Source organism: Stenella coeruleoalba (assembly GCF_951394435.1).
Source record: "Stenella coeruleoalba genome assembly, chromosome: 10".
In the NCBI taxonomy this organism is placed as follows: Eukaryota; Metazoa; Chordata; class Mammalia; order Artiodactyla; family Delphinidae; genus Stenella; species Stenella coeruleoalba.
The window spans coordinates 53,751,738-53,773,677 of NC_137156.1; the positions used below are offsets into that span (position 1 = coordinate 53,751,738).

Below are 21,940 nucleotides of genomic sequence, written 5' to 3' on the forward strand. Positions count from 1 at the left end.
AGTAAAAAAAAAAAATCCCTTTATAAATCACATAAAAAAAAAAAAAAAACCTAGGAATAAACCTGAACAAGGAGATGAAAGACTTATATGCTGAGAACCATAACACGTTGATAAAGGAAACTAAAGATGATTCAAAGAAATCATCCCATGCTCTTGGATTGGAAGAATTAATACTGTTAAATGGCCATACTGCCCAAAGTAATCTACAGATTTAAAGCCATCCCTATGAATTTACATTCCCACCAACAGTGCAGGAGGGTTCCCTTTACTCCACAACCATGTAACCCTAAGGAGAGTCATGGTCCCTGGGCATCAATGAAGTTCAAAAAGTAGCACATGGGGAGACACTAACAAATGGGTGAGATAGGCTCCACCTGATTAGCAAAACAGAAAAAAATGGACCCTAACTAAGAAAAGGCCTATTATCTCAATGTGTTTTCCAGAAAGAAATGTTACCTATCAGACTCTCTATTTCATAAGCAAATACCAGGTAGTACTACTATTGAATTTCCAAGTTTTTGAAAAAGAACATTGAAAAAACAAGGAGAGGGATAAGAAAATAAAAAATAAAAAACTTACTGCATTGGCACGCTGATCCCAGTCATGTTTGTCATCTGACAAAATTTCCCTGATTTTATTTAATGTTTCTTCAAGTTCTCGACTAGAATAGATCTTAAAGAAAAGATGCAAAATTATAACATTAATATTTCTTGCCACAGCAAAATTATACCCTCATGTTCAAATAATCTTTCCAGTAATAGTATTATTTCCCATTCTAGCACCATTTTTAAATGGAGAATGAAAATACATTATAGATAATAATAAAATAAAATGCTTTGTCTTTCTTACCTGTTACCCAGGTAAGGGTATTTCTCCACTCATGAGTAACTTCAAATATACTTTTAAAGTACTTTGTCATTTAAAAAACAAAATGCAAATATCCTACAGATTAGTAAAAACAGGACTGAGTTCTCAAAATGACTTCAGGTATATAGCATATCTATTGCATCCGTATACTTATTATACAATATTGCAAAAGGACATGTTTTAGGTTAGTCCCTCCTCCGACCCTCTCAATAGACTGTAGCCAGGAGAGCTACATGCTTTATTCCCTCTGGAGCTAACTGTCTGCCAAACACCATTATCCTTTCATTCACTTAACAAATATTCACATAACAGGGATGTAACATTCTAGGCACTAAGGACACTATGGTGAGCAAAAAATAGGCATGGTCTTTGCCTTATGGAACTTATAATCTAGTCAGGGAAAGAAAAAAATTAATCAAATGATATAAAATATGAAATTGCAAATAGAAAGTATCACCAAGGAGAAACACGTACTGCCATGAAAGTATACATACAATAGGGGGTTTGAACTAGTTAGGAAAGTCAAGCTTGAATTGAGAGCTAAAGCATGAGGCAGACATCATTAGACAAAATAGAGAAAGATCAGCCTTCCCTGCAGTGAACAGCACGTGCAAAGGCTCTGTGACTGAAAGAAACTGAAAGAAGGCCAAGTACAGTAGTAAAGAGTGCAAAGGGGATCAGGGGAAGAGACAGTGACCCAAGGCGTAAGTCAGTCAGTGCACAGTATTTCTCTACATCACAGTCAAGGTTCAGAGGGGGCAAATGACCTAAATTAGTTCAGTTAGAGTGAATTTCAAAGTTTTACATGGTCAACTGCGGAAGAGGCAGAGGGTACTAAGGGAGTGAGGCTCGGACAGCTGCAGCCATGTTGCTGACCATGAGGGAAGACGATGCAGAAGAATCCAGAAATGAGACATAAGAAAGAATGGGGTCCTAGATACCATCTGAGTAGTACAAACAGATACTGCCAACAAATAGGCCCTATTTATATTTTCCACTTTCAACGGCCATTAAATTCCCCTTTTACTTAAAACAAAAACTTGCCAAAAACAAGAGTACAAAGGGGAGCAAGGCATGAGACAAGGCTGAAGAGACAGGAGGGGAACCAGATAAACATTTGTTACAGAGTGATTACTGGAGGCTTCTGAGCCTTTCCTGCCTCCCTCTTTCCCTTCACAAAAGTCCTTCTGCCATATTTAAAAAGAAAGGCAGGTTCCTCTCCCACTCCTAATCTTATTATGATGCTTTGCTCTGGAATACAATGCCAGGCTCCCCCTTCCCTAACAAGGGAAAAAAGGGCCGACTCAAAAATTTACTTCAGTGAGGGGGTACATAATTTTTTAAACATTCTTTTAGAGGGCATACAGAGAGAAGAAGTTTGAATACCACTAAGTTAGGAATTGGCTGCAATAAAATAATTCCTAGGTTTCTAACTTGTATAACTGATTAGGTTTCCACATATAAAACACTGGAAGAGTAGGTTTGAAAGGGGAAGATCATGAGTCCAGTTGTGGGCACGTTGAATTTGAGATGCCTCTGAGACATCTAAAAGGAGATGTCAAACAATCAGTGGAAAAATTAGTTTCGCACTAAAGAGAGTTCTGGCTGAGCGATAAAAACCTGTGCATTACCTATGTAAAGGCAGGAAGTAAAGCCATGGATTTGAAGGAAGGAAGGAAATGGAGAGCGAGAAGAGAGGCCCAGAACCAACCCTTAAGAAATCTCAGTATTCAACAGTCAAGTAAAGAAGGATGTGGCTTTAAAGGAGAAAGAGATGAAGTGGACAGAAAAGTAGGAGGAAAAAAAATGGAAGAACATTGTATCACAGGCACCTTTAAAAAAAAAAGTGGATGTAGTTGGACACTGCAGTGTAATATGATTCAATGATATGGATTCAATTTTATTTCAGCCTCACTGAAAAAATCACTTGGAAGTCTAATTGTACCAACAAATAATAATTTGTTAAGTCAATTCAGGAAGAAAAGAATTTGGAAAACAGGGACAAAAATAAATAATATTACGAACAGGCACATAGGCAATATTCATGGGGAATGCCACTTCACTGGCATCCTTACCTGTATAGAAGGGACATCTGTAAAAGCCTTTATAAAATCATCTTCATCAACTGCTCCGGCACCTCCTTCCTTAGAAGCACCTGATAATTAAAAATAAATTTATTTTTTAAAGTTTACTTTTAAGCATTTTAGCACTGAGAACACCATGAAAAATATTAACTCTTTTGATATGAAAAAGGCATAATTTTGAGACATTCCATTTTATAAGAAGGTATTAAAAAAATCTCCAACTTTTCAGAAAAGAGAAGGTACTTAGCAGTAGTTGATTAACTCTCTATAAGGTACTAGATGAGGCTGGTAGTAGAATCCAAACTATAAGAACACAGCCCTCTCATCCCTCATTCAATGCAAGACCAAGGACACAAGAAATACAGGTGAAAGGATAAACATTTAAAAAGCTGAGCAGTCAGTTTATATGACCCTAAATGTCAATAATGATGCCAAATAAGTGAGGCAGAGGATCCACATGTGCTGCAGTGGTCAGGAAAGCAAATGTGAAAGAAATGAGGGTCTTGAAATTAACTTTAAATACACAAATGATTTTTTTATTGCACATACACAATAAAAAAGTAAACTTAATAGGCAGTAGTTGTTTAACAGCCAATAATTAGCTATTGTCTTTCAGCTCCAAATACACTATTTTATATTGTGATGCTGGGCCTAGGACTGAGCAAACCATTTTTCTGCTGATTCTAATGGTTTCCTGTTAAACTGTGTCAATAAGGATGCTGGAAAGAATGAAAGCTGAAGGAAGAAGGGACCTGCTCCTTCCTAACTACTTCCTCTTCTTGTCAGTAAATCCCTAGCAACTCTGGCAGGTTGCTCATTTCAGTAGCAGTTTCAGACTGCAGTTTTTCTAACATTCACTGAAACCAGCTCACTATGCCTGACAGAGACACCAGATAGCTAGTACCTGCTCCACAGAGGTCAAGTCACAGCTCTGCAGGGCCTCTCCTCTAAGCCTCTATGTTTCAATAATTTTAAACTCATTTTGTTCTTCCAGCTTTAGGGGTAGGAGCTATTTACTGTGATTGCTACATCCATGATACTTTATTTTTTATTTTTATTTTTTTCAAATTAACCAGTATTTAAATGGGGAGGGGAGTTGTTTAACAGAAGTAGTATGAATTATAAATATTATTTCCCGGGTAGTCAGCTGCTATATGTAATTGTTGTGCAGAAGACACTAAAATAGTGTCTTTGCTCTTAATGACAGTGGAGAAACCAGAATCAACAGAGGTAACTTGGTTTCATGGAGAACTGTCGTCACAAAGCTCAACTAAGGAATCTTAACACAGCTGCTGAGAGTACTGTGGTATAGGTAGCTGGGGAGGAGACACCTGTTTGGGGGGGAAGGAGAATAAAGCCAGGAAGGCTCTGCACTGATGGATTGTGAAGCCGGCAGAAGGGTCAGTAATCTTCTCGCCTCCTCGGCTTCTTCCATGATACTTTAGTGTTCTCTTCTTGCATTCTTAATTCATCAATACCCATTTAACAAATTATATTAAATTCTCTCTGCAAAAATAACTTGTGGATTCTGTCTTCTAACTGAAATCTGGCTGATAACTCTATTATTTATTTTCTTCGTGGTAAAAATCCAACACATGAAATGGTTTTCAAATACCTAAGATGTACATTCCAATGGACAATTCACTTAAAAAATCTCTCTGGTTAAAAAATTAAACAGAAAATATCTCTTCAATTAAGTTTATCATCTACCAAAGGAAATATTAATACTGCAAAACTGGACTTAAAAAAGTCATCCTAAAAAATAAAAAATACTCAGGATTTCCAAAGGTGTATAAAAAGCTCCTTATCTTAAAAACAAACAAAAACCTCAGAAGGTCTTTGTATATGCGTTTTAACAGCAATAAGAGATGGACCACAGAACAGCATAAAGTTTAAGGCAATATAAAACTGCAAATTAAAAGCAATGACAATTTCATAAACTAAAAGAGGAATGGATGTATGCTTGCTATAGGAAATTCAATTAGAAGAGTAAATAAATTATAGTTACTCCCTAGATATTAAAAAATCCAATAAAATCATAAAACTCCCAACCCCATGCCCATAATCAGTACTAGTAACTAACTGATTACCTGAAAATAATCAGCTAAAGCAAAGAAACAAAAAGATAGCTAACCATATTATCTTAACATCTTATAAGATACTACATTCATTTACAATCTCTTAATATGGCAGGGTTTATTGCTTTCGACAGTGGGTCCTCTGATAGGAGTGCATATGCCTAGATTTTTACAATTTCTTCCCAATCTTTCACAGTTGTCTTTGTCTAAGCCACTGAACAGAAATTTCCTTAGGGACTGGTCCTTACCAAGCAGTTCCTAAACATTCAACACAGTTTTCATAAAAACAAAGTTCTTTCCACATTCATTAATATATTTTGTTCCTTTATATTACCACTTCTTGCAAATTACTTTGTTACAATAATAAGAGCAACCATTAGGCAAGTTTGAGAACAAACAACTGACGCCTAGAAAGTATACATCTCAAGTGGTAGAGGAGACCTGTGCAGATGTACCAGAGCAGAGCCAGTTAACAACCTTAGTGTACTAAAATGTGGAAGACAGAAAGTTTTACAGAGGAATGGAGAAGTGAAGGGGAGATCAGTATGAAGGATTACTACAGTGTATATGCAGTTTACTAAGGTATCATACATACAACAGAATGCTAACGTCGATACATTAACCCGCCAGCCATAACACAATGTCAAAATCCTTCAAGGGGATGCAGAGCATCTGAACAGATCCCAGATAAGGCCAGAAAAATGTGCCAATGACTAAGGACATACATAGGAAAGTCTAACTTTGAAAGTCACAATTTACTCTAATCATAATTTCTTTATTATGCAGTAATTTCTTATGACTAGGGCCAAATAAGCTAGTAGGGAGTGGTGGGGGAGTAGAATATAATGGCTTTTAAAAGTCCCACAGAAGATGCAGAGACAAATAAATGCAGCCTTGTGACTATCTCAGATGTGACAGTTAGGTCTCTAAACCTGGACATGGGCATTACCAAATTTGGTAAGAACTTGCATGGTCTGAATAGTTAACCCTAATCTACCTCACTCTTACCTTGGAGAATCACTTTGTTTAAGCAGAGGGGCTGCTAATGGGAGTGTTTGGGATATACGAATAGTGTAAAGACAGAGGACATTCTGAGCTCCCCATTCTAACCTTGCTTATACCTTGCATGTATTACAAGTAAACCTTTTTACAATCCATGTTTGCCTAATGTTTCCCCTCACCTTGGTTTTGACTGTCTGGCCTACAAAGTAGGAAAAGGATGCCTGCATAGGGAATAAACTGTTGAATGAACTGTTTTATCTCACAATCATCACTCCATTTTCTGATACAGCTTTAAAAAGTTCACCCAAAAATACTATAAAATCCCTTTAGCGCCAGCAAGGAGAATGAATTACATAAGAATACAGTCAAAAAGAGTAATGGGCCACGAATAAACTGTTGAATGAACTGTTTTATCTTGCAATCATCACTCCATTTCCTGATACAGCTTTAAAAAGTTCACCCAAAAATACTATAAAATCCCTTTAGCACCAGCAAGGAGAATGAATTACATAGGAAGACAGTCAAAAAGAGTAATGGGCTTTAATGTCAAATATTACTCCAAGAAAAGGAGAATGAGTGTGCACACCAAGAGGAGATGTGTTTAGATAAATTACGTTTGAGAGCAGCAGCACAAGTAGAGGTTGGGCTGAAGGGACAAGCGAAGCTGGCTTCCAATTCTACTAAAGCTCTTTCAAATATAACTGTGTTAACAATCATACCAGAAAATATTAATGGGCTGAAACAGAACAGAAGAGCTTTGCCCAGCTGTCTAACCACTCTAAAACAGAGGTCAGTAATTTTTTTCTGTAAAAGACAAGAGAGCAAATATTTTAGACTTTATGGGCCATATGGTTCCTGTTGCCATTTCTCAACTCTGCCATTGTAGCCCGAAAGCAGCCACAGACAATATACAATGAACAAGGTTGTATTCCAATAAAGCTCTAGTTGTGGACACTGAAATTTGAATTTCATATGGTTTTCACACGTCATGCAATATTATCCTTCTTTTGACTATTTTTAATCATTTAAAGATGTAAAAAATATTCCTAGCTCATGGGTGAAACAAAAACAGACAGTTGGCTGGATTTGGCCTGTGCACTATAGTTTGCTGATCCCTGCTCTAGAATCCACTCTAAGCTGGTAATCACTTGGTTGGGAAGCAGAGGGAGGGGAAGGGGGATTAGAGGGTACTGTCATTCAGGAGATACCATGGTTTCTAGTGTGCCAGACTGCCTAGACGAGGCATTCTCAGAAATCCTCAAATACTACTTTAAAAGGTTCAAGTATAAAGAGAAAACTCCATTCTACTTAGTCCTTAACTACTAATAAGGTGAAGTGCTGGATACAATGGTGAATGAAACAAAGGGTAAAGTACAGATACAGGAGCAAGGAGAGCAAAGTTTTAGAGATGGAAAGAGGCAGATTCTTCTCAAGCTACAGTGAAGCGACTAGCACTGAAGAGAAAGATAAATGCTGGAAAAACAACATGGAGGGAAATATGGCAGGAACCTTGATGAAATTCATACAAAATTTATAATTTTCAAAGAGAGTTACACTAATGAAAGCACTATCAGTGCTTTTGAAGAGTGCTATGAAAAGACAGAAAAGCTTTCTGGATCCCCAACTTTCTAAGGGAAGTAGGTTGAAAACGACAATCAGCTGAAAACACAGGACATTTTGATACAAAAGAAGAAAAGATTTCGGGGGCAGAGCCCAGAGTCCAGGGCGAAACGAAGAACAGAAGAAAACACTGATTTAGAGAAGCACACCCAAAGAGAGAATGAAACCTTCATGATGGAACATTCATGACCCCTGTAATAAGGGAACTAACAGCAGGTTCCTGTTGGATTTCAAAATTGCTATAAATCAGTGACTACTATGAAGTTCCCGTTCCTTCCCCCAACCTTTTTAAAGAAACTTATTTATTTAATTTATTTAAAAAAAATTTTTGGCTGCATTGGGTCCTTGTTGCCGTGCGCAGGCTTTCTCCAGTTGCGGCGAGCTGGGGCTACTCTTCGTTGCGGTGCACAGGCTTCTCATGGCGGTGGCTTCTCTTGTTGCAGAGCACAGGTTCTAGGCACACGGGCTTCAGTAGTTGTGGTTCACGGGCTTCAGAGCACAGGCTCAGTAGCTGTGGTGCACGGGCTTATTTACTCCACGGCATGTGGGATCTTCCCGGACCAGGGCTCAAACCCGCATACCCTGCACCGGGCAGGTGGATTCTTAACGACTGCGCCACCAGGGAAGCCCTCCTTCCTTTTTTTTTTTTTTTTTTTGCGGTACGCGGGCCTCTCCCGTTGCGGAGCACAGGCTCCGGACGCGCAGGTTCAGCGGCCATGGCTCACGGGTCTAGCTGCTCCGCAGCATGTGGGATCTTCCCGGACTGGGGCACGAACCCGTGTCCCCTGCATTGGCAGGCGGACTCTCAACCACTGCGCCACCAGGGAAGCCCCTCCCCTTTTTTTAATGGGAGTGTCTATTATGGTTTTTCTGTCCTGTATGTTGAGTATGTGGGGTGCAAGTAGATGTCTTTTTAGTTCAGAGGCCTCTGCATGGAGAGGAGCCACACCAGAGGATAGAAACCTCATGCATCTGGACCTGATGCAGATCAAAGGATCACAGACTTTGAGCCTGATGGTATAATTAGGATGAGACTTTGGGGAAATGTCCATGAATGCATTTTGTGTGTAGGAGGCATGTAAATTATCGTGGTCAGAGGGCAAGCTGCAGTAGGCTGGCTGCAAGGGTAGCAGCAACAATTGCTCTCATTCTTGACAATTGCTCCTTTTACAATGTGACTTTGCAGATTTCCCTATTGAAAAGTGGAGTTCCCAGTAAAGAGGTGGAGAAGAGTAACTGAGAATTCTGGTTGAGACAAGACCTAAGAGAGGCTGAAGGGGTCCCTGATTGGTTATTCCCCAGTGTCCAGCAGAAAAAAAACTTCTCAGAGGAAAGCTTCTAGAATCCCCAATTTGGACCTAAAGGACTTCCACTAATTAAGTTCAAGCAACGAGCTCACAATCAAAGTTTAAATACATTTGATCCTTGAACAAAACAGGTTTGAACTATGCGGGTCCACTTAAACAGTTTTGTTTTTTTTTAAAACACTGAGCTGTACACTTTGTCTAGCTATCTAGCTATCTATCTGTCCATCTATCTAACTATTTTTGGCCGCAGGGCCTGCAGGACCTTAGTTCCCTGACATTCCAATAAACCTTTATTTCTAAAACCAGATAGCAAGGACACATTTGGCCTGCTGGCTGTAATTTGCCAAATCCTGGTGTAGATAGAAAACCCAAAATAATATATAGTAAAATCATTAAAAATTAAACTTTAGCTAGGTGACTAGATATAAAATCAAAATATAATAATTGATTTCATTTCTATGCATCAGCAACAAAGTTAGAAATTTTAAATTAAGAAAATACTATGTCCAGGAACCTTGAGGGCATCATGCTGAGTGAAATAAATCAGACAGAGAAAGACAAATATAGTATGATCTCGCTTATATGTGAAATCTAAAAAACAAACAAACAAAAAAACAAGCACACAGATACAGAGAACAGATTGGTGGTTGCCAGAGGCAAGGGGTGGATGAAATAGGTGAAGGGAGTCAAAAGGTACAGACTTCCAGTTATAAAATAAATAAGCTATGGGATGTAAAGTACAGCATGGTGACTAGAGTTGACACTGTACCGCATATTTGAAAGTTGCTAAGGGAGTTAATCTCAAAAGTTCTCATCACAAGGGAAAAAAAGCTCTGTAACTGTGTATGGTGACGGATGTTAACTAGACTTATTGTGGTGATCATTTTGCAATATATAAAAATATTGAATCATTATATTGTACAACTGAAATTGATATAACGTTGCATGTCAACGATACCTCAATTTAAAAAAAAAAAGAAAATGCGTTGACTCTATAGATGAATTTGGGGAGAACTCACATCTTTGTAACACTGTTTTCCTATCCAGGAATGCAGTATGTCCATTTATTTATGACTTTTAAAATTTCTTTCAATGAAGTTTTACAATTAAAAAAATTACTATGCTTCTTGGGACTTCCCTGGTGGCACAGTGGTTAAGAATCCACCTGTCAATGCAGAGGACATGTGTTTGAGCCCTGGTCCGGGAAGATCCCACATGCTGCGGAGCAACTAAGCCCCTGCGCCACAACTACTGAGCCTGCACTCCAGAGCCCATGCTCTGCACCAACAGAAGCCACCGCAATGAGAAGCCCACGCACTGCAACGAAGAGTAGCCCCCTCTCGCCGCAACTAGAGAAAGCCCGCACACAGCAGTGAAGACCCAACGCAGCCAAAAAAAAAACTACGTTTTTTAACATAAAATAAAAATATTCTGAGGTATCTAGAAATAAAACAAACCAAACAAAAACAAAACAAAAAAAGTGAAAAATCTTGAGGTGGAAAAAAGAATAAATTTTAATGAGACATTAAAGAACACTAAAATAAATGGGTAGATATTCTGTGTTCATGGACAGGAAGACTCAGTATCATAAAGATGTCCAGTCTTCCCAAAGTACTGCCATAATCAAGCCTCCAACAGGATTTCTTGTGGAAGTTGTCAAGCTGATTCTAAAGTTTGGAAGGGCAATGGGCCAAGAACTGTTGAGATAATCCTTATAAGAAAAGGGAGGAAGTACTTGCCCTAACAGAAATGAAGACTTACAAACCTAAGATAATGATGACAGGTTTTAGTGCAGGGATAGGCCAACTAATCAAATGAACAAAACACAAACTTCGAAACAGACCCACAAATGTACAAAAATTTGATACACGACAAAGAAGTGATTCAGATCAACAAGGAAAGTAATTCAATAATAATGCCTAAAATTCAACAAAATGCTGAGATAATGGATTATCTAGTTTAAAAAAAAAAAAGGTTATTTCCTTACCCAATTTTAAAACTTACAGTAGACATTCTGATTCCCATGGGAAAATGGTAGTCATCCAAATTCAAATCAAATGTTTTACTAAATACTCCAAAAACCAGAGATCAAAAAGAAAAACTGTCCACAGCACATACTTGTAATACAAGTTCTCACTTCAAACTTCAATTTACAGGTAAATGGGGAAATATAAACAACCAAAACCAGCAATGTCAATTACAGAGTCCTCACTGGAGAGAAAAATCCGAGGAATTTGTATGGAAGAGGAGGATCTTGGCAGTGGAGTACGAAGACATCAAATATGGTTCCCCTCGGAACAAGAGGTAAGTAGCACTTAGAAGGTGGAGGTATTCCTTCAAAGCTTGGCGGATAAAGGAAAGGAAGAAAAAGATAACAGTTCTACTGAAATGAGACGGTATCACAGAATCAGAAGCACTGAATAGAAAGTCTTCCATGTATCATTTAGAAAAGAAGTTGCATTTCACTATACCAACAGAAGAGGGCATTCCTGAACTAACAAACAGTAAATTTTTCTTTCTGGCCCCACAGAATCACTTATTAAAAAATATTTTTAGGACATTTGAGGAAATTTGAATACAGAATGGAAGTGCTTAAAAGGAGGTATATAGTTAGAATAAACTTACAGAAAATAAAAGGGCTTAAAGGAACAAGTTAAATATCACCACAAAGAAATCAGACAAATCCACAGCATGGGACAATCTAAAAGACAACTAGCATAGACTCTTTTAAAAAAAAGTCAATGTCATGGTATAAAAATTGGTGAAGGGATTTTTTTATACATAATATTATGGAATTTTCTGGCATATGATAATTGTATTATGGTTATAATGAAGCACACCTTTAAGTCTTAGGAGGTGTATATTAAATATTTATGGCTGAAATGTCATGATGTCTACAATTTACTTTCCAACTGTTGAGTTTTGGAAAAAAAAAAGAATACGTGTGGGAATATATCTATATGGAGATGGTTAAAACAAATATGACAAAATGCTAGTTATTAAATCTAGGTGATGAGTGTTTACTGCATGCCAACTTTTCTATATGCTTAAAAATTTTCATAATAAAAAGTTTGGGAAACCACTCACTAAAAAGTTAGAATAAGTAAAGATAAACATCAGGAACATCAGTAACCAAAATATATCCAGTTAGTAGTATCTCAATTCAATGGAGTAAAGAATGCTTTATCCAATTGCATCGACATTAACTTGCCCATACATAAGGAAGAAAAGAAATTAAAATGAATATACTGTCACTTTATACAAAAAAAAATTCCAGATATACTTAACAAACTAAATGTAAAATAATTTATGTTTTAGAATAAATTAGACTATTTGTATAAACTTTGGGGACTAGACAACAGTCCTTCTTATTCAAGACAGGAAATTGGGAAGTTAAAAAAAAAAAAAAAAAGGATAGATATTTTACCTACCAAAACAAAAATTTTTTAATTTTGACATAAAAATGCCATAGACAAAGGAGGAACTGAAGAAATATTTGTAACTTTGAATAAAAGCATAAAAGGCCTAATATTTTAAAAACTGTAACAAACTGAGAAGACAAAACAGCCCAATTAAAAAATGGGCAAATAATAACAAATTACAACTCACACAAGAGGATATGCTAATCCCTATTAATGAATTTAAATATTCTGAATCTCACTGGAATATAAACTCTGGGAGGACAGGGTGTTTGTTCTTGTTCACTGATATTTCCCAGAGATTACGAGAATAGCAGCATACTAAAAGCTTCCAGTAAACATCTGCTAGCTGCTGGCTGGCTGGATAGACGGATGAGGATTAAGAAAAAGAAGTACCATTTTTCACCCATCACAATGAACCTGTTATATTCAAGGCCGGAGAAGGTAAAATAATGTCTTTATTAAAATTAAAAGCACATGATTCACTCTGTTATAAAGCAGAAACTAACACACCATTGTAAAGCAATTATACTCCAATAAAGATGTTAAAAAAAAAAATTAAAAGCGCACACAACCTTGACCAAGCAACCTCATTTAGAGGAGTCTATTCTACAGATCAGAAGCACCAGAATGACCAAATACATAAGTACATGGAGACCTGCATTCTTTGTAATGGCATAAAGTTGCGAACAACCTGAATGACACTGACAGAGAAATAGTTTATTAAATCATGGTACATCAATAATGTGGAACACTGTATAGCTATTAAAAGAATGTGATAGCTCTCATTCTTGATGCTGAAGGACAGAAGGATGTTTTGTGGAAAAAAAGCAAGTTGCAAAGTGTTTACTAGTATGTTTAATGGGGGCAAAAATAAAATCTAATCTAAATACCTACACAAATAAAAATGGAGTAAGATGTGGAAGGATATCATACATAACACTGGGCAATGAGATTAGAAAAGCAAGATGGTATGAAAGTTTTTTTTCCTAAACATTTCTCTAATGTTAGACTTGTTAACAGTGGGTATACATTTTATATTTAAAAAATCAAATTATGCCATTCAATTTATTAGTAAGAAACACATAAATTGGTTCTAAAAAAGAAAAATGCCAAGTTAATGGAAAAAATTAAATTTACAGCATGCCCGTCACAGAAATAATGCTTCTTACCAATTCAGTAATATAATGTAATAAATATAAGTTGGAATTGTAAGTTATTACAAACTTCTACTTTATATGGATCAAGTATAACAAATCTAACTAATGGAAAATCCCTCACATGTGTGATCTATATTAATATTTCACTCTTTTCTGAGGCAAACCTTGAAATCAATTTGCCTACCTATATGACACTATAATTTTCTAACACTTAAATCTCAGTCAAAAAGTATAGGCAAATGAAGTATGGAAAGGCCAAAACACTAAAAACCACTAACACTGGTTGGTGGGATAATGAGCATGGACAGATATTGTAATTTCTTTTCCAATTTCTTTTCTGCTTTCTTTCTTGAGCATTCCTATGGTCTCTTCAGTGCCTAACATGAAGCCTTGCACACAGTAAGCTCTACATACACATGTAGATAAAGACAATAACTCATCTGTGAAGAGACTGGGTCTTCAATATATCTACTAATTTTAATCACAATAATTTGGCTGTTTATATTAATTTCCTCCCTTCTCAAACATTCTGAATGCTTCAGAAAATAAACCTTGCACAATGAAATTTCTTTGACTTTAAGTCTTGCACAAGAGGTAAAACAAAACTGAGGACAAAGAAAATAACTACAGCAAAACACACATATTCTTAGACACAGTAGGCCATTGGGCAGTTTATTGATTTATATTTATAATAACTTATTGGTTAATTATTCAAATCTTATTTACCTTAAAACCACAGTTAAGAGAGACAGCACCAGGGCATCTTATGATGAATGACATGGGATTCACAGAAATTTAAGACAGAATGGTGACTGGCCAATCCTTAAATTCCAAATGTCATTAATAGTGTTTTGCTATATGGGATAAAAATACGAAATATGTATTATATGCGGTATTAGTGAGGAGATGACCCAGAGATAATCCAAAAAGCCCTTGACGGTGGGCCAAACACTGGGCCCTTGTTTCATCTCTGCTAATAACTAACTGATCTTGGATACATCATTTAGCTTTCTGAGGCTTAGTCTCTTCATCTGAACTGTGGTCAGATCATCTTTTAAGATCCCTTCAAGGCTAAAATCTTTTGGGTTTAGTATCATTCCCTGTCATTAAGGGGAAGAAAGGAGGAAGAAAATGAGCAAAACAAAATACACAAACAGAAAAGTTATTTGGTTTTACATAAGTTCAAAAACAAGAAATTTAGGTTTACGAATTAAAAACTTAGATTTCAAGATTAAACAACAAATTCTGTGAGATTTGTTTTATTAAATACATACTGATTTTCATGATCTTTATTTGTTTAAAAGGAAAAACATCTTTGTTGTTTGCATCACAGGAAAAAATGGGAATGATTAGCATAATTTGTGGAAAACAGATATTTAGACATTCTTAATAAAACCTCAGGTAAGACATAAAGTAAAACTAATATAAAATACCTAAAGACAAGTAAGTACTACTGAATTTGAAAAGACAGTAATTAAGCAATTGTAAAAATTCAAAGTTAAAGCCATTTCAAAGTAGCCTTTGATATTAGATGGAAACAATTGAGAGAAAATACTCTGTCTGCTTGAATGAATGGGCAAGTGAGAGAGAACAACAGAACTTTGACAATTGATGATTTGGTTAATGATGTGTTTCAATGATTACATACAAGCCTCAGTGACAAATCACTAACGTCAGAATCTGGTACTAATGATAAACAAAAACAATTATATCATCATCTAATTCAATTTTTATTTTTAGAAAAGAATAGCAGCCAAAATAATTGGTACAGGAATAAGGACATTATAACTCAGTAAGCTTTAAAAAGGCAATTTCAAAAAGAAAACTCTAAAAAGTATTTCCATTTATAATGAAAAAATTACCAGTTTGCTTACTTCCAAATATTCTATTTTGCTGGGAATCATACTAGTTGAGGTTTAAAATGACTGATTTGTGGACCCTGAAAGTAGTGATCATTCCTGTAGATTATAACCTCAGAGCTTTAGGATCTAGAAGAGTTCTTATTTACCCAGTGAGATTAGTGTTGGTGGCAGTATAGCAACGTGATTTTTGTGCCTCATCTACTTATTAGATGCATGACCTGTTCAAGTTGCTTAAATTCTCTGAACTTTAGTTTGCTCATCAGTAAAACTGAGATAAAGTATCTAACTCAAAGAGTTCTGAGGTTTAAATGAGAGAACATAAGTAAAAACATCCCCCAATTTTAAAAAACTATTACCTAAAATACTATAGAGATGTAAGTATTACAAATAATCTGGTATAATCAGCAATTGTATTAAAGCCATAAAGCCAAAAGGAGGGAAAATATGTTTATCTAAATTCCTATTATGAAGCCACAAATGTTATTCAGAAAATGGACTATTTAAGGGAATTCAATTTATCCTTATTCTAATTAGCAAAGCACAAAGGTAACACTTTTGACATCCACATAATATGGATTTTTATAGCCATGATATATTTGGAAAAGGTTATGGGAGCAACCCATAACCTTTTCTTTTTTAATTCTCCTTGGTTTAAAAGCCCCACAATTACAATATGAGTAGAAAAGGTTGACACACCGAGGCAAAGAACAAAACAAAACTAACACACAGTAAAGATTAAACACAGGTCCTACTGGCTTTAACTGGCTAGGATACTTTGCTAAAAATAGCATACATCTCTTTAATCTTGACATATATCTCTGGGAGAAGTGAAGTAAATTAAACTCCAAAACTTCAGAGCAGATTCAATCAGGATTCCAAAGAAGCTCACTTTATTATTTTGGTAATCCTTCTGAAAAGAAATTTGTTAAACTCAGTGGACTGTGACTGGCTTATACCACTATTGTATACCTCTGTCTACCATACTCCTTTAATTAGGAACTAATCATACCTGTTTATTATATACCAAGGAGTAGCAAATAAAATGCCTGGACTAAATCACCATTATTCCATGTAAAGTTATGAGAAAGAAACTGTACAGTCTAGAAAACACAATAGTTATATAAAGAGAGACAGGACAACCTTCAAGAATTTGAAAGTATTATGTTAACAGATAATTCATCTTCCCTGCCTAAGTTACAAGGAGGCAGATTTTAATGCAATATAAAAAAATAATTAAATTTATCCAGAATTGAAATGGCTTATAACTTTTCTGGAGGATACTACGCCAAACTGAAAGAACACAAGAAATCTCTGTAACTTTTGATTAAGTAAACTTTAAAAATTTATTCCAAGGAAATGATTGGAGATATGCTAATAAAATATATACTTAAAAGAATGATGGCACCGTTTATAACTGCAGAAAACATGAAAGCAGCCTAGATATGAATACTAACCATGAATAGTTTTAAATTAATAATTTTAGACCAATGAGGAAATGATCAGGGTAAAATATTAATGAGACAAAAGGTATACAAAACTACAAAAGGAAGGGTGCCAATTCTGTCCTCCTCCTGAGAAAATATTTCTATGTGTAAAAATAGTTAGAAAAGTTATTATAAAAATAACTGGAACAAAGTACATCATAATTTATCAGTTGATTATGTCTATACGTAGTGGTACTGCAGATGGTTTTTGTCCCAAATTTTAATCCATGAGCACATATTTCATCAGATGCTGAATAATCATCTATCAGAATATTTTGAAAGGGATTGCTATACTTGAATAGTAAATTTAACTATATGACTCCCAAGGTCCCTTCTAACTCAAAGATTCTACAACTCTAAGAAAACATTCTACAACTGATTTAAAAATCAATAAGCTTCTGCCAAGAACAAAAAGATCTAAAGTTAAATTTTCAAAGAAGGGCTGATAGCCAAGAATAACAATTTCTGAAGCAATATCAGTATCCTCTAATAGCTTTTTTCTTACAAAAATGGGTAATGAATGAACCTAAATGAGCTATGGCAAACAAAAGAAATAAACTAAAAATTGCAGAATGAATACGCAACTGCCAAAAGACTGAGGAGGAAGAAGTGGAGGAAGAGGAGAATGAAAAAAGAACGAAGGTCTCTCCCTTATTTTTATCAAAAGGGCCACTGCCAGGATGGATAATATAATCTGTATGAGTGATTAATGACTACAATCATGAAAGCTACCTACATTCTCATATCTGGTAGGACTACAAATCAGAGAAGGGGGGAATGGCATTAAGAAAGTCTACTGTTTCTTTAAAAAGAAATCTGATTTTATCAATTTGATTAACATCAGAATTAAGTGACCTTTGGTAGGTAAACTACAATCTTCAATTTTCATCTAAGAAAAGAAAGTAAAACATGAAAATCAGAGCTAATTATAAACTACTGGCTCAGATTCACAAAAATGTTAAATATTTTCACCATGAATTTCAAATATTAATCCATTTTAAGTCAAATAAGACAATTTCATAAAATAATTATCATAGTATCATAGATTGGAAACCTATATCTCAAAATAAAAAAATATTCCTTGTAGTAAGTGAAGGTAGTCATTTGTTACAAAAGTAAGAAAGCAAAGAATGTCATTTACTTTTTACCAGAAATAAGTAAGAATGCATAATAGACATCATGTAATAGGATATAATAACTAACATCTGAATGAGAATACACTCCTATAATTGCAAAACAAAAATAAAATAATTAAAATACTAAAGTATAAATTACCCGAAATATCCAGAGAAATCAATAAGACATTTCTATTAAACAGTATTTTATTTATCTATTTATTTATATGCATGCAAATATGTGTGTGTGTATACCTATACCATACCATCTTTCTTGTTGGTTACATGACATATTAGTTAAAGATATTTAAGATGAAATATTTATAATAGTTTTCCTATATTTAGAATATCATATAACATAGAAAATAACGTTTGGTTGTATAAAAAGATCAAGAGCACACAACTTAGAGAACCTGGTCAAAATATAGTTTATTTTTCTTTCCTTTTTGCTTTTACTAAAAGAACTACAGACAGAGAAAAAACAAAATCCTGAAGACCATGACTTTCCCACCAGCTATCATAAACAAGGAAAAATCTGTTTTCCCAAATTATAACTAACACACAAATTTATTAACAAAAAAGAGAAAGAAAGGAACTACTGTCTTGTTAGTATTAAATATTTACCCTTTTTCTTATAGGATTCATTTTACCATAAAAACTTGGCAAAACTAGCACCTGAAAAGGACTCACAACTTTCTAATTAGTATACGAAAAAATACTCATTAAAAATTCAAAGATTAGACAATATGCTAGAAATAGTTTTAAAATGATCAAAGAATGTACTATTTTCTGTATAACTGCATAAAACCTGTTTTTTCCTATTTATTATTATCTAATCCAGAAAATATTTTTGAGGCAATTTTACTTGACCACCACCCATTTCCTATTGTGACAAACTATTCAATACCCAGTATCTTCAAACATTTTTCCAACGTTAGAGTGTTTAAGACTCATGCCCTAGATGAATATATAACATTACATATATCAATATTTCTTTAACAACTAAAGCATCTGAAAATAGCCAAATTCTGTAAAACCTTTCTCCTTAAAAACAAAAAACAAAACAAAACCCAAACCCAAAAAATTCCCTTAAATATCTTTTCATGGCTTCTGAAAAATAAATACTCTCAAGAAAACACAAACTCATATATGTTCTGACAGGAAATATCAAAATACAATATTTTAAACATTTTCAAAAAGGCAGCACATTCTTCTGTGTGTTGCAACAGACTCTCCAGACCTGCAATCCTGCTGCAGTCATGAATAAACATATGCCTCTAAAGTTCTAAGTATGTGTGGCCATATCAAGGGCATGAGGCATGCACATCAGATTTGAAATGGATTTACATTACCTCCAACCTTAGGGCCACCTGCTGAACCAGGCTTCCTTGCACTGTTGACAGGATTTCCGGATGTTTTAGGTGCAGGAACCTTGAAGGCTGAAGCAGCTGATGATGGCCTATTTCCATCCACTGATTCTTCATCATCAAAGCTTTTATCTGCACAAATCATTAGAAAAATGTATTTTAAGAGAACTAAGCTTTGCTCAATTTTCCATAAGACTCAAAATCAAATAAAGCTATATATAAAGCCATTAATTTCTATGATATATAATATAAAATAAAGCTCCTTTGAATAAGCATTTATATATTGACTAACACTATATAAAATAACCCAGTATAATTTAAAATCAGTCTGCAATATTATATTTCCTACCTATATATATTAAGTCAAAACATAAAACCGAATACATTAACTCTAAGAACAGTAAAAAGCATTTTTCGTTTCTCTGCTACTCATATAAGCATTTTCCGCCAGCTCCTCCCATACTGCATCTTCCAGCACACCCTGCCTTATTCCTTATACCCAGATTCTGCAACTTACAATCACAGATCCGTTTGCAAATCAGTCGCCTCATTCCTCTGAAAGCTCTTAATTTTCCTCACCCTAGGATGCTCTGAATAGTTCACATGGCCAAATACAATAGATTTGATACTAATCAAAGATTCTATCAAAAACAGACAGCAACAACCACAGAACCACCACTGAGGTTTGTGCCGGCATTTTTCTTTCTCTTCCCTGCCCTAGGTGCTGTAACAGCCAATCAGCTACAAGGTGACATCATCTTATGGCAGCTACTGCCAGATGAAAGGTAAAAATTCTCCATGTCTTTTAAAAAATCCTCCATGTAGTTGCAATCCTTAGTCTATATCAAAATTTCAAGGGCATTCAATACCAAAGGTTTATAAACCTACATTTGTTTTCTCCTATTTAATTCACATGAAAATTTATACAAATAGAAAATGTTTTCTGCAATATTCAATCTGCTGGAGTGCTTATTATTGCATCAGTAAAAATACGGAGTATCACAGTGCTCATTACTGGCATAATTAACTATGTAATCTTACAATTTGCTGTTTATTTAGGCCACAGAAACCAAACTGAACAATTTGTTCTCATAAATGATTCTAAAATACTCTACAAAGCTCCTTTTGGAATATTTATGAATAACCACACAAGTATAATCTCCTTATATAAAATGAACCCACCCACCCCCACCCCACCCTCCAAATCACAAGATGTATGCATTTTACTCGTCCAAGAAGATGGTTTTCTCTAGGACCCTGCACAAACCAACCACGACAAACAAGATGGGCGAGGCAGAGAAGGAGCTTTACAACAGGCTTCACAACAACGTGCCAGAATCTCTTCCTTTCAGTCTGCATCCCTTACCTATGCAAACACCCAAATCCAGCAGAATAAAATCATCCCTACAAAGGACTGCAAGTCCAACTATTGAATATATTTTAAAATATATATACCAGACAAGTAAGACTGTTTTATTTATTGGAAAAAAGAATCAAATAGATACCCATTAAATTTACTATTCAGTAGACACCCATAAACCACATTCCATTTCAGCAAGTGTTTTTCTTAAATAGCACAACTTGTAGGAAAAAAGTATCTTCTAGTTAAAAAAAAAATATATATATATATATATATTTTTTAGCATAATGCTATTGGGGAGCCAGTTTGGATCAATTAAAACCTATGCTCTATAGAGACTGCTCTGTTAAAAAAACTAATACAATCCCAAATAAGCTTTTATTTGCCACTACCATATTGAAACAAAAAAATGTAGCTAAGAGGGACAGAGTATATACACAAATCTACAGAGAGAGAGAGGTACTAAAACTTGAGTAGCCAGAAGTTCCCATGGAAACAGTGTTCTCTGTTCCCACACACACACACAAGAATTAAAATGAGTAAATATCTCTACTGCTTAAAAATAACTCAACATTCTTAAACTCTTAGGAAATTAATTTTTACCTTTTTATCAAAACAAGGTAGAGAAAAGTATATAAATTAAAGTACGCAGCTCAATTAATTTTCACAAAAGGAATATGCCAGTGTAACCAGTCTCCAGACCAACAGATCACTATCAGCATCCTGTAAGCACCCTCACTGACCCCCGCAAAAGTCACTATTTCCTACCAAAGCTAACTAGTCTTGACTTGTAACACCACAGTCGGTTTTGCCCATTTTTGATCTTTATATAAAAGGAATCATATAATAGGTACTCTAGTACCTAGCTACTTTTCACTCAATATAATATTTGGAAGATGCATTTTCATTGCTTATAGTTTTATAGTGCATGAATGTGCCACAAGTTATTAATATCCATTCTACTGTTGATGGACATATGAGCTGTGGCCAGTCTGAGATTATTATAAAATAGTTCTCCAAAGAGGTAAGCAAACAAAGTTAAAGGGTTCTAAGGCTTTTAGTATTAATATGGAAGTAGTAAACACAGTAATTTATTTTAGGCTGTATAAAGTCAAAGATGCGTATTGTAACTTCTAGGGCAGTGGTACTCAAAATGTGGTCCCAGATCATCATCTGGCAATTTGTTAGAAATGCAAATTATCAGGCCCCAACTCA

At 35.1% G+C, this 21,940-nt stretch overlaps 1 protein-coding gene across 12 annotated transcripts in view; it reads right to left on the minus strand.

Annotated features, from left to right (window-relative positions):
* The window catches only part of CLASP2 (cytoplasmic linker associated protein 2), a 178,333-nt gene that overhangs the window by 104,600 nt on the left and 51,793 nt on the right, over positions 1-21,940 (minus strand). For 8 of the 12 annotated variants that reach the window (XM_079934507.1, XM_079934505.1, XM_079934502.1 and 5 more), the window contains 3 exons: positions 19,351-19,497; positions 2,943-3,022; positions 580-672 (listed from right to left, as the gene is read on the minus strand). In XM_079934507.1, the coding sequence (XP_079790633.1) occupies positions 580-672; positions 2,943-3,022; positions 19,351-19,497 (320 nt within the window). Of the gene's footprint in view, positions 1-579; positions 673-2,942; positions 3,023-19,350; positions 19,498-19,882; positions 20,060-21,940 lie in introns of those variants that run through there. The other 4 variants (XM_079934500.1, XM_079934499.1, XM_079934508.1 and 1 more) reach the window with 2 other exon arrangements.